The 14,057-nt window shown below is 31.9% G+C and overlaps 1 protein-coding gene across 2 annotated transcripts in view; it reads right to left on the bottom strand.

Moving 5' to 3' along the window:
* The window catches only part of kibra (WW and C2 domain containing protein kibra), a 186,296-nt gene that overhangs the window by 115,300 nt on the left and 56,939 nt on the right, over positions 1-14,057 (bottom strand). For both annotated transcript variants that reach the window (XM_035361929.2, XM_085808659.1), the window contains exons 5-8: positions 12,197-12,326; positions 11,901-12,020; positions 11,669-11,817; positions 5,323-5,487 (exon numbers count right to left, since the gene is read on the bottom strand). In XM_035361929.2, coding sequence (XP_035217820.1) covers positions 5,323-5,487; positions 11,669-11,817; positions 11,901-12,020; positions 12,197-12,326 — 564 coding nt within the window. The remainder of the gene's footprint in view (positions 1-5,322; positions 5,488-11,668; positions 11,818-11,900; positions 12,021-12,196; positions 12,327-14,057) is intronic.

The following is a 14,057-nucleotide window of genomic DNA, read 5'->3' as shown; positions in this document are numbered from 1 at the left end:
TTTACCTTATTAAACATTTCCTTCAATGTAAGTTGTTTTAATTTACTTCGTTTTTTGTGCTAATACTTTCTCTTTAATTCTGTAGGCAGACATAATCTCTTGTTTAGTTACATTGTTGAAGTCCTGTAACTGCTGCTTCGAGAATTCTGACTAGCTTGTCAATCGAAATTTTCTCGTTTTCAGTAACTTCTCTGTCACTTCACTATCGGTAGTGGTGTTTTCTGGATCTAGAACCATACTACAGGTTTCGCCATTCATCAATTGATTGATGATTGAGAAGCATTTTCATCACAATGAAAAACTTCTTTTATATCATCTTCATTTATTACCACTTCTCCACGTTTCTTTACAAAATTCGTTAATTGGAAAATTTCACTTTTGTTTTGCGATACCCAAAATTCTTTAAAATTAGCGGCTATTATCTTCAAATTTAGCTATTCTTCACTATGCATATTTGGCTATGCATCATGAGCTTGGCTACTAACAAGTTGTTCCGTTAAATTTCATCTTGCTTCTATTGCGCACTGAGACAATTAAGCCTGAATTGTATTAGTTAAGTTATTTATTATACTTGTGTCTATTTCTTGCACATGTTTAAGGTTTATCAGAGTTCTGAATAAATAAATTCTGCAACTCGGTGCTACCATACGAGCTTCGGCGCTGATTCTTGGTTTATGTGAATAACAAATCAGTTATTCTTAATTCAAATAGCCCTAAATGTTATCTTTGGGTCTATGAGTACCATCAACAAAATCTACTTTTAGCATATGGAAAGAAATTTTTGGTAAATTTCTTTTCCTTGTCAACATTCTTTCGAGCATTTAACTTAAATCTGTAATCATCGCCAAGTGCAATGTCAACATAAAGGCTACCATACTCCTTTATTATTCAATTACTAACATAAAAAAAATTGTTTACGCATCACTTCATGAGTCATTACTCAAGTTGTCATGTTTTGATAAACGTGGTGATGAAAGGAAAGTACAACCATCCGATATCTTGTTTTTGTAATTGCGATTTTCTTCACTTAAAGGAAGCTCTACAACACAAAGATGTGTTAAAAGGATTGAAATGTTTGGCTAACACCTTGCTGTTTATAAAAAATATGAAGGAATTACAACAGTCACTTTCATATGCATAAAGTAACTAAATATAAAAGTAATTTATAATTAATAATTTTTAATCTAAATTTTCCTGGTTACAAATTTGCTTTATCGAAATTTAAAAGATTAGAATTTCCTTAAAAGTACTTCTGTGTTTGGTTTTGATTTATTTAATTATAGCAAAGCACTTGAGGCCTACTCACCTAAGGGGAGGAATGACTTTGTAGAGGACACTGTATAGGAAACTGGCTCGTATACATGTGACATTGGGGAAAATAACAGAAACACCCACGCAGCCAGCCCATTTGCCGGGATTCAAACGCCAAAGTGAACTACCAGTGTTCGGCTCAGCTGCTGGTAGGCCAGCATTTCCACGTTATACAGGTACTTGCTTTGAATATCTTTTACATCACAAGAAAATTCTGAATTTTCATTAAATTTTACTCATTTATTACCTACTCTAATTGTAAAGAATAATTTAAACTATAAATATATAAAGATTATATACAACGGAGAATTTACAGCGAATTTTTGTCCATATTTTGAATTTTTTAACTGCAAATAAGCTAAATATATATACATGCTTATGTGAGAGTAAGAAATTTTAAAATATATTAATATAAATTATTAATTTAAATTAGCAACAGCCTTAATGCTTAATTTTAATTTAGATATTTTCCCTCTCTGTTCTAAAAAACTCTGCTTTCCAGCACTGTGTCCTTTCGAGATTAATCCATGTCACATGACTAACATATCACTGGTGATGTAAATGACAATAAAACTCAAACAGCCGATAATAATTTCATATTATTAATTACTCAATCAAATACATTGAAAACCAAAGCTAACTCATTCTGAATCAAGATTTCACCTCCTGAATATAATTTCTGCACCTCATCCTAGATAAGACTGCTGCTTGCTGCTTCTCTTGTTACAACAAAGCTATCCAAACTGTAAATACTTTGAAATAGGCAGCTGAAAAGTTGCTCTTTCCTACTCTGTTACTTCTAAGTTTGCTTTATTACATGAATGCAGAAAAGATAATAAATTGTGAATCAAAATTTTTAATTTAATTTGCAGCAGTCCCTTTAATCTTGAATGCAGTTCTCAAAGACTAGATAAACTAGCTACCTTATGTAAGGTATAGAGGCCTTTTCCAGTAACTGCTCAAATTAAAAAATACAGCATATATAAAATTTTGATAAAAATAAATAAGAATGCAATCAGAATTTCAGCAAGCTATAAATACTTATAATGTTAATAGGTAAATTATAAATATGGAAATTAGAATAAAATAAATTTTTGTGGTTTATCATGTATAAAGATAAGGAATTAGTATGTAAAAGCGTTTTATTTGTAACAAAAGTTTTTAAAAGCTTTCACTGAAGAACTGCATGAATTATTTTGACACTCTAATGTAAATTACACTGAAATTTTATAAGGATCATAGAAATTTTGTTTCAGTAAATATACGTATAATATTCAAATTTTCTTGTTTGCAATTTTTAAAAATATTTATTTACTTCCTGATTTGTGTTTTCCATGATGTAATATTTCTCTATTCTTTACTGCTTTGAAACATTTTCAGTAAAAAAAGCTTTTCTATTGTTATCTTTATGGAGGGTGATAATAAATAAAACTGTAATAACTTGAATCATTGGCCGGTCAAATATTTATTTTCACCAACACACAGTTTTTAAGCCAACACAGATAAATTTCTGCAGTAAGTACACCTGTTTTTTAAAAAGTTTTAACATGCTTATGACACAGTAAGAAAAGCAGCACCATCATTCTACCTAGACAGAGAAGCAGATAGTGAATATCACATGTCTAAGATGAATGTTTGGTTCAGAATAATTTAGTTTCATTTCAGATTTGTCCCCAGTGGCTAATAACAAATTTTGGTTCTCAAATTTGAAATCATTATTGGCTGTGTTATATTAGCATCTGTGACATGAGTATTATGCAAGAATAATATCACATGTATTAATTTTTAAATGATGCTGTTTAGAGATAGTTATTATATGCAATTCCGATTTTTAGGGCTGAAATGGGAAATAACTAGATAAAAATTGAGAGTTAATGGATTACAGCAAAATAAGTTAGAATTTTTTGAATCTCTAAAACTTCCTTGTCACTTTCTTCATTGTTGATGGCATTATTTTCTGGATTTAAAACATTTTGCTATCCATTAGTTGATTACTGATTTGGCACTTTCACTGCAATGGAAATAACTTCATTTATCATTACTTCCCACCACTTCTGCACAAATTCTATTAATTGCAAAATTTTGCTTTCTACAACATTCAAAATCTATACTAAAATGAGGTTGCCGTTTTGTACAATTTTGGAATCACGTTTTCCTCAGTCTGAATGGTGACACTGTTTTCTCTCATCAAGGCTGCCATAGAAGGCAAGTACCAAATGTACTTTCACTTTACAGATCCTACTACAAATCCAGAATCGAAACTCTTTTCAATATATATTAAAAAAAAAAAAAGAGTCACACTTTTAATTTCAATAAGATTGCTATAATAACACCCTGCAAAAGATAATAAGCTGAATCAAATTAGAATAAGGAAGACAGCAGTTTGCTATGCTAATTGAACTTAAGATCTTCAGAATCTATTTCTCTTTCCCACTGGTATGCCAACAAAAGAAAAGCAGTATGAGTAACATCCTACTCCAAACAAATATGTCTTGGGACTTCACTTGCTGTTTAGTTCAGAAGGAAAAATACTTACCCTCCATTACATCTACTTAAGGCTCGAAAGTAAGATCATGGCTAATGCCTATCAATATACAGCTGGCACGGTGCAATTCCCTAGCAAGCAGATGTCTGAAAGTGACGTAGTACAGGAATCTGTTTGGAGAAAAATCCCTTTTACAACACAATTACTTTTTTTCTTTCCAAAACTTCGTTAAAAAAATTCTTAAAAAAATTGCTGGTGATCCAAAGATGTGGATATTGGACATCAGGATTTTAGACTTTGTACTGTATATTTTTACTGCAGAAATTGGGTAAATGCTGGTTGTCAGCCACCAGATGTTTATGTTCTGTCAGTACTTTATTGCATATGGTCAGAGCAGGCCAAACCACAAGGTATGCTCTATTACCTTGATTAATACTTCATTAATGAAACAGGATTCAATAGAATAGAATAGCGTTTCAGGTAGGAAGAAAAAATATGAGTTGATTAAACTGTATGAACTAAGCAAAATAATTTGAGCAAAAAGAAAACAAAGATTAATATAACTCTTCCTTTTCTTTTTATATAGGTAATTTTTGCTTGTTAGTTACTTTTTAAAACTGTCTACCAAAAATGAGTGATGTGATACAGACTGTTAATTACTTTTTAAAACTGTCTACCAAATATGAGTGATGTGATACAGACAATGACGCAGTGATTTAAGTTTTTAATCTTAATACTACTACTTCAAATAAATTTTAAATGCTTGATTTTCTTAAACATCACTCACTGATGCATTTGATCTAAACACCCAATCAGTTTTTATTTTCAAATTCAATATCACATGTGTTTATATTTTGATTTTGATTAAATGATGCACTGCACATCAAGCAAGCTATATGCATCACAGGCTGGACACCGCTGGTTTAGAAGCACAATGAATAATTCATCTAGGCAACAAGAAATTAGGCTATTTTACACAGCAGCAGAAATGTCACAGTTAATTATTTCTAGCTCTGCAAACATTTTGTAAAAAGTTAATACAATAAATAAATAAATAAATAAATAAAAATAAAAAAAAGCCCTCATTCTGAATTAACTTTTTTTAACTGTGAATTTAACAGCTTCATAAATTACTTCCATATTTATCTTCCAAATCTTATTTTAAAACGAACACTTTTAAACAATTCAAATTAATTTTTTCCTCAGCAGAGTATATGCTAAACTAATTTATTCCCCATTCCATAAGCAACAAACTCAGTTTGGTTTCGAGAGTAATGAGAATTATCTATCAATTTAAAGTAGATGAATGTTTAATGATAAAAAAAAAATTTCGAACAATAAGGGGAAAATTGTTTTAGATAACATTCTGGGAACCTAAAAATTAACTATAACTTGCTAGAGAAATATTTGTAAAAATTAAGTTCATGCATTATCCCTATGCATGCTTTGAAGCATGTGTCAGATGTATTTTATGTAAGCACTGCTTTAGAAGAGATTAAGCAATGAAGTTTTTTAAAAGAGCTTACCTATCCGCTATTGCTCTGTTTGACATCTCCATTGCATTTCCCAGCTCCTGTTCTAGCTTGTATATTTCTGTCTGAATAGAAGCTACCTCCCCCTCGCTCCGACCTTTGATGTTGATACTACGCAGCTCTCGAAGAAGCTGCTCTTTCTCTTGAATGAGGAGTAGCCTAGCCATGCAAAAGCAAAGAGAATAACATGCAAAATTTGCAGAGAGGCCAGGCAGATGTTTTAAATCTTAAATTATATACTCAGCATGCCAAAGGACTTGATAGAACTTCTTATGAAAAATAATTTACAACATATAACAATTAACATGAAATGACTCATGCAAATAATGCAATAAAGTCTTTTTTTATTCTACACGCGCACACACACATTGATATATATATATATATATATATCAATACTATGCACTTACAAATCATTAACATAGTTCATTCATCACTTTAAATGTGTTACAGAAACAGCAGTAATTTATTACCAATAAAGAACCACTTCTCAAACTATAAATAAATAATAACCAACCAAATCAAATTTCATCCTGCACACTTTGCTACTACAGTTTAATTTCAAAATGTTTACCTACTATACTATTTAGGATAAAGCGATCAAAATGCAGTATACGTTTTAACATCAAAATGCAGTATACGTTTTAACACAGAATCTAGCAAAACCCATTATGCCACTCACATTGAGTAGGAAGATATCAACATAATTTGAGAAAGTTGTTAAACTTATATTTAATGTATCAGCATCTCCTTCAGTTTACCCAATTTTAAATAATCTTACTTTAAGAATTAAGAACATAATGGGAATAATTATTCGAATGTCTTTAATAGAAAATTCATTCAAAGTAGTCAAATTTTCTGTTTCCTGCATCGTTAATATTTTCCAGGTTCCATACTGAATCGCATTCAATTGCAGGTTTCATACTGGATTGCATCACATTTAGAATATTTATCAAATTTTAGCAAACAAGTCATATTCCTATCAATCGTTACCTTTGCATGAAACCTATCTTATGACTGGCAAAAAAATAATTTTTTAAGTTCTATCAATCTGAAATTATGAGGCACTTTTCAGTTATCACTAGTCACAATTCATTAGTCACATTTTTGGTGACAAAAGACACATCCTTAACATCATCTGCATAAAAAAAGAAAGAACAGTGCTTTCTATTTCCCACTAGAAAGCACTGTTCCTGCCTTTCTTTTTTTTCCCCAGCAACTTACTCTTTTTTAATTTACATTTTCTTTGGTTTACGATAGTTTGGTTACGAAAAAATTTCCCCACAATAAGGGGAAAATTGTTTTAGATCACATTCTGGGAACCTAAAAATTAATCACTTCAGAAAAATATGTTAAAAGGGAAATTAGTAATTTTATTAATTTAGTCCCCATTTTTGCATGGAACATTTAAAGACTTACTAGATGAATTTAAATTTCATATTTGCCTCCTTATAATTTCTTATTTGACATATAACATAATTTTAGAATAACTACTATTTTAAAGCACACTACAAAAGAACAAAAGCTATGTATAATAATACACAGAAATACAAACAAAATAGGAAACTTAAGATGATGTGAAAATGCCTGCAAATACAACCTCATTTTAACTACAAAATAGTAACTACCCCCATAACAGTATGTTTTGTAGCCATCATGAGGCAATAACAGCCATTGAAAAGAGCATGGCACAGATATAAAAACAAATGTTGACTATATACTTGTAGATATATCAGTCAATATAGTTCAAACAAGCTTCTATCCTACAACAACCATAAATGGTCATTGCTGCCCCATTTGCTGTTTGAGCACACAACAAATTTAGATAATGCATGGACCAAGGGCAAAAAGCATGGTGGTAATCCAGAATGCCAGTCTCACACAATTAGTAACTGGCCCCAGGCAGATCAAATTCAGTAGGCCAATCAATAACTGTCCCTAACAAAATAAGGAACAAAAATATAATGCTGGCAGTTCAACTTTCTGGAAACGTATACATAAGCAGGACTGAATCCGATAGCATGCCACACCATGATGCCAGAAGCTAAACCAACATTACAATACATAATGAAAGACTCGCAGGTCTATGACTGTGCTATAGCCAGATTCAGATGTGAGCACCATACCATACGTATTTATCAGACAAAATGATATACCATTGGTCGCTCTATCCACAGCATATATAAAGATAGCTGTTGCAATGAGTGCCTAGTGAAAATTCTCCAATGCTATAGGCTAGTGTTTCCCGATCTGTGGAAAACATGCCTCCTTGGGGTACATTTTCCTGTGGAAACATGACGGCTTGATCAGGGGTATGCAAACGGAAAAAAAAATTAACACTAATCGCAGAAAATAAAGTGTTATACTTATTATTGATTTTTAAAATGTTCAGAAAGTTTTTTCATTCAACAAAAAGAAAAGTAATTGTGATCAATTTCAATGTAACCACCGCTGATCAAAACCCATACAACAGAATGCAACTACTTGAAACTAATCCAACTAATACCATTTACATTGTTCAATTCCCTCCTCATCATATGCTATAGCTACGTTCTTTTCCATTTAATCATAGTGACTCATATAAATGACTGGCAGCCAATCATCTGCAAGGAGCTTCATTTTACATAAGTTGTTTTTTTAAGAATTGTTAAGTGTTAAGTTTATTTTATAAAAATAAAAGCTTGATAGTAGTCTCTCTCTCTCTCTTTGAGATTAAAGAACCGCTTGTGTTTAATGCATAGGATTACTCTAGCAGGAACAGTTAGGATATACTAGAACAAATAAAACATTTACATACACATATATTTTATCATTTATTTATTACATTTATTCATTCAAAATGACCCTATGTAAAATTGGTTGATAATATGAGAAATAAGATACATAATTTAAAATATCTGCCATTATATTCCTAGTAAATGGTAAATCTATAAATGAATTTCCAAGCTTAGTTGAATAGGCGCCATATTGAGATTAAAATGATGTTTCATAAAATCAAATGCCTTTTCATTTTGTCTGATACCTACATTGAAATCTCCCATCATAATAATAGGTTATCTACAGTAAACTACATCAATCAATAAAGTACTCTCAAAATACTTCCTCAATGCACTAAACAAAAACACCTTCAATCTCCTGAATTAAGAGTTGAATGAATATATAAGAATGCTAAACTAAATCTTGACTGTCCATTAACAATTACAACATACAAATTATGGCCTGCTTCTGAATCATGTTAACTTACACTGCTTAGCAGTATTGGTAAAATTTCTATAAACTGCAACACCACTAGCTTGGCGAAATAAATACAGCAAACACTACTCGAACACAATGACAGCCTATCAGGCAACCTTGCAACTCGCATGCAGTCGCGTATGCACACGGAACTTCACAAAAACAACTTCACTAAAGCTTTGCATATTTGACAACGCAAACATTTGCATTATTACATGTGTACACTCTTTACACTCTCTACACTCTCTGCCAGGAGATATGCTGATTAAGTACTAAGAAAATTTCAAACAACGGTCCTTGGTGGAAAAGGAAATATTCTGATAAATATGTAATATGGATTTTTAATTCATAAGCCTCCCTTCAAATGATGTTTCCCAGTCATAAGGAAGTATAAGGCGCTATGCAATCAGACCTTGTTATGTCATAAAACTGGTTTAAAGATTTTGTGTTAAAGTTCTAACTTTTCAACCGGTACAAGAATTGACCAATAACAGCAAAGCAAACACAAATTGACATTCAGCTGATGGATTCACTTAGTCAGCTACACATTTTCCCTGACAGATTATGGTTTAAACCTTGTTAAACAAGTGTAAGCAGACTTAATGGCTTTTATGCCTTAAACCACAAAGCCTTCATATGAACAAAGCCTACCAGGAATAGCTTCAGTCCACTTTGTATAATACATACAGAAGCTCTATAAAACAGATGAGTAAAACCTCTGTTACTGCTGCATCATCAGAAACCAAACATCCCAATTCTAAATGTAAATTAATAAACCTTTTTCCTAAACTGTCTAACAGTGATAATGTTAAATCCTGCTCATTCTCACTTAACAAGATGATGAAAATGAGATTGAAGAATCCTACAAAATTAGTTTTGTTGTTAAGAGTAGTAAAAAATATACAATTGCTGAAATTTTGATGCTGCTCGATGCATGTTTGGAGAAAAAACATATTTGAAAAATTAAGAGGATTTTTTTTTCTCAAACAATACAATTTCTTGGTGAAACAAGGACATGAATAATGACTTTTGAACAGACAGTAATTAAAAACTAAAACAAATCTTTTTCTTTCATCTTCCTTTATGCAAAGTTATATATTATTTTACTACAAAATGATTACAAATTTTACTGGAGCTATAATGCTATTTCAAGAATGCTTAGTGCTTCAGTGTAGGTCTAAATCTCATTAGTATTCATCAATTCACTCATTTTTTCATTTCTATCTCAGAAAAACTGATATTCAAAATAATTACAACAAATTAATAATGTTGTTTTAGTTTTAAATATGTGTTATCACTGTACTTATCTGAAACTAATGTAATAAACAGCCTTTTCTTACTATTTTTCTCACTAATATAATACAACAGTACAAGATATTGCAGAAATATTGTAAGGAGGTGAGAGAGGTGGTCATAGTTTTGAAAGGGAAAGTTAGGAGGTACTCTGCATTACACAATCCCATTAAGGGGTATGCAAGAGAGAGAAAGTTGGGAACTAATGTTACAAGCAAAGTTAAGCCATAAACAGATACAGTCAAAAGTCTTTAATCTGGACTCATCGGGACTTCGACGATTCTGGATTATCGGTTTATCCGGATAACTGATCATCAGCTTAAATCTGGTAAAATGGCATGCAGAAATTATATAAAATTAAAAATATGAAACCGTAATTTATGAAATAAAGAGCAATTATAATCGAACGAGTATCAAAATTTACAATAAAAAAGCTTAATATTTATTTGTTTACTTTATTAAACATTTCTTTCAACGCGCGCATGCGTAAAGCATATATTACGCATAGTCGAAATTAGAAAATTGCAACCAGAAAACTATTTGATATGTATTCGTGATATTTATAATGACGAGGAAATTGATTTAAATTATATCGGAGTACACAGAGATGAAACACTACATTTAGTGAGGAATTATAAGCAGAATAAAATAAAAACATCTACCCTGAAGATAAGGAAAATGCTGACAGATCAACTTTCAGTTCATTGCACGCCACAACATCCCCCCCCCCACAGACCAGCGTGAAATTGATAAACAGATTTCGGAATGGTTAGAGAAACAATCACCACTCAGTCACTTTCTTCATACCTTTATCCATTTTCTGCAGCAATTCCACTTTTTGCTTAATGGAGATCGAAACATGCTTTCGCTTTGTAGATTCTTTGCCAGCTCCAGAATTGGAAACTTTTTGACATAATCGAAACTTCAAACTTACTTTTTATAAAATTGCTCTAACATTCTGCAAAAAATAATAAGCCGGATCCAATTCGAAGATTAAGGAACAACGTAATCTGCAACAGTAACTGAAATAGATAATTAGATAGTTTTAGCTTAGCTTATACCGTCCGTTATACATTAAACGGCCATGCGTAAACGTATTTTGTGCATGCGTAAACGCATATGCGCGCATGCATACAGGTATTACGCGCATGCATTAACGCATGCGCAGAAAGTTTGTAGATTTAAGGAACAGATTAAAGACTTTTGACTGTACAATGGTTACTGTGAGTACACCAGAATACCTGTGCTTTTGATGAGGCTTGATGATCTGTAATAGTGCTCAAGGTGCACGTCCACTCATCTGGTGATGTGATGGGATCCTTTGCATCCACTAGTTCATTCTCCACAGATTAACTTATTCCATATTTAAATTGGTGTAGACATACTTCATTTGATATGAGCACGACTTTCTAAGAACAACAAATCCAATGCCTTTTTATGCCACAATTTTGCCTGTTCACAAGAATGATAAGAATACCAAGTACAATGCTTAACAGCCAATTTCTAGTTGTTCACCTTACACTGTTTAAAGAGATATTAATGGCACAAATGACTTTGGTATGTGCTGGGCTTTCAATCACTTGATAGCTTTACATGACCCATACATTACTCTACTTCTGGGTCAATCAGATAGATCTTCCCTGATACTGCAATTCTGATGGCCAATCAAGTTCCTAATTATTTTGTCCCACTTGCCCATTTGCTGCATACAACTGGCATTATAAACAATTATTCCAGCTAAAATTTTCTTAAACATTCTCAAAATTTATCATTAAATAACATGCTTCTAATATAAATAAAAATTTGTACATACCTATCTTTATCAGATTCTGTTTGCCCAGGAGACATCTTTTCTTCAAGATCTGCTAAATCCTGTTGAATTCGGTGCACTTCTTTTCTTGCTTCATCATACTGCAACCTCATTCTCGCCATTTCGGCTAGTCTTGCTCCAATGGGAGCAAACTACACAATTGAAACAAATTAAATAATTCAGTTAACTAAAATATATTTAAAATAATTAAATTAAAACAAAACTGCCAACATACCTCACCAGACAGATCAGTCTGTGATGCTGTACTAAATTTCTCTAATGGAATATTCAAAGTTGAAACATCGGGTGATGAAGGTTGTAAACGAGACAAGTCATCTTTTAATCTTGATAAGCTCTGTAATAGAACATTACATAAAATAGTATAGATCATCACAAGTATAATAATGCACCAGCAAAGGTATGCAAAATACACTGAAAATTAAGAAAATTATATGATATAAAATGCTTAGCTTAAAAACTATATGATAATTGAATTAAAATACACAGTTGATTAAACATCTGTTTTCAAACCTGCATTAACTCAGCCTTCTCTTTTTCACCACAACTGAGAGATTTCTGAATATTCCGAAGTTCTTCCATAATAGCTTGTGCCTCAGCTAATGTATAACTTGTTGTTTGCCCAGAAAACTGCTGATCTACCCTAGAAACAGGCAAAAAGTAATCAACTTGTTAATAAACTTTAATTAAAATCATAACTATACAGACTGATCATTCGATGGCTTCTCAACTATTAAAAAATGAGAAATAATATACACTAATCCCACAAAAATAAAAAGACACTGAAAGAATTCTTCTTGCATTATGTAAAGGGCAAACAGTTTAAGATAAATGGAACACAAATGGCAGGAATCAATTATAGAAAACCAAGAAGAGGAAAAAAGAAAAATTCATGTTGAACAGATTCATTCATTAAATGGAGACATGATGTAATAGAAAACAGCTTTTTGGTTATTACAATGTGCGGACTGAAGAAGGATGGTACACTGCTTACAATACAAACATTTTGTAAACAGGACTTTAATGTAAGCCAGATAAAAAGGCTTCGCCCAAAGCAAACAAATAATGCAGTGTTTGTTAGAACTACAAGGGCTTTTTTAATATCATGATGTATGAACAAATCCAGGGCTATGGTGCATAAACAATCCAGGGTTATCAGCAATATACTGTCATTTATAGTTAATTGATGCCATTAAAATAAAATGCTTTAATCAAAATATTGTTGAAATATTCCATGGCAGATATCTTAAAAGATAGCAATGGCCATAGACTCTACTTTCATAACAGTATCACGGGTTCTATTACATTAGGGGTCTTCAACCCATGGCTGAAGGCATTTTAGTGGCCCCACATTTGAATTTGAAGAAATGAAGTTTTAAGAAATTTTGATTTCAAGAAAAATTGCCTTGTCAGCTTTTAATTGTAAAAAGAATTTTTTCTCTTATTTTTGATATTTAAAGCATTTTATTGGCATGCCTGATATTATTTGAGATAAAATTTTCTGAAAATGAGGAATTTTAGGCAGTTTGCCTTATTTGCAGTGATAGTGTAGCTGTGGTGAAGGAATACAACATTATGATACTAAGCACAGTGAGAAACATTCTGCATTGGAAGGTCATTTTCGAAGCGATAAGGTGAGTGAATTAAAATCAAAACTAAATTTTCAGCAGACTTTCTTCACCATAGTGAATAAAGAATCTGAAAATAGTGTTTGTGTTAGTTACATGATAGCAGAAAAAATTGCTAAGCCTGGAAAACCCTTTGCTTATGGAGAATTTTCAAAAGAATGTCTTCAGAGTGCAGTTGATGTGCTTTGTCCATCACAGGCTCAAGTCATATCGAATACCAGCTTGCCTGGTGTGACAATAGCTAGGCGCATAAAGGATGTCACAACAGATATATTCAGTAAATTAAAATCCAAAGGCAAACAATCTGAGTTTTATTCTGTAGCAATGGATGAATCAACAGATGCAACAGATACTGCCCAAATAGCCATTTTTATATGTGGCATTGATAGAGACAATTGCACAGGAATTAGCCAGTGTCGTTGCACTTAAAGGTATAACACGAGGAACAGATTTGTACACAAGTCTGACACAAACTTTGGATAAATGCGAGTTAGACTTCTGTAATATATCTGCTATAACCACAGGTGGTGCTAAATCTATGACTGGAGAGAAAATAAGAGTAACAACATTATTCCATCCTGATGTGAAGGCAAGTAAAAATAATACTATGATGACTTTCCACTGCATCATCCACCAAGAAAATTTGTGCAAGAAGTCCACAAACTTTGAACATGTGATGAATGTTGTTGTAAAAGTAGTTAATTTCATTCGGTCTAAAGGACTTAATCACAGGTAATTTCAACAGT

The sequence above is a fragment of the Stegodyphus dumicola genome, chromosome X1 (assembly GCF_044657685.1).
Source record: "Stegodyphus dumicola isolate Sdum_Otavi_A_Nest chromosome X1, ASM4465768v1".
Lineage (NCBI taxonomy): Eukaryota > Metazoa > Arthropoda > Arachnida > Araneae > Eresidae > Stegodyphus > Stegodyphus dumicola.
The sequence above is the reverse complement of the archived record's forward strand: the minus strand, read 5'-3'. Positions and strand labels throughout refer to the sequence as shown.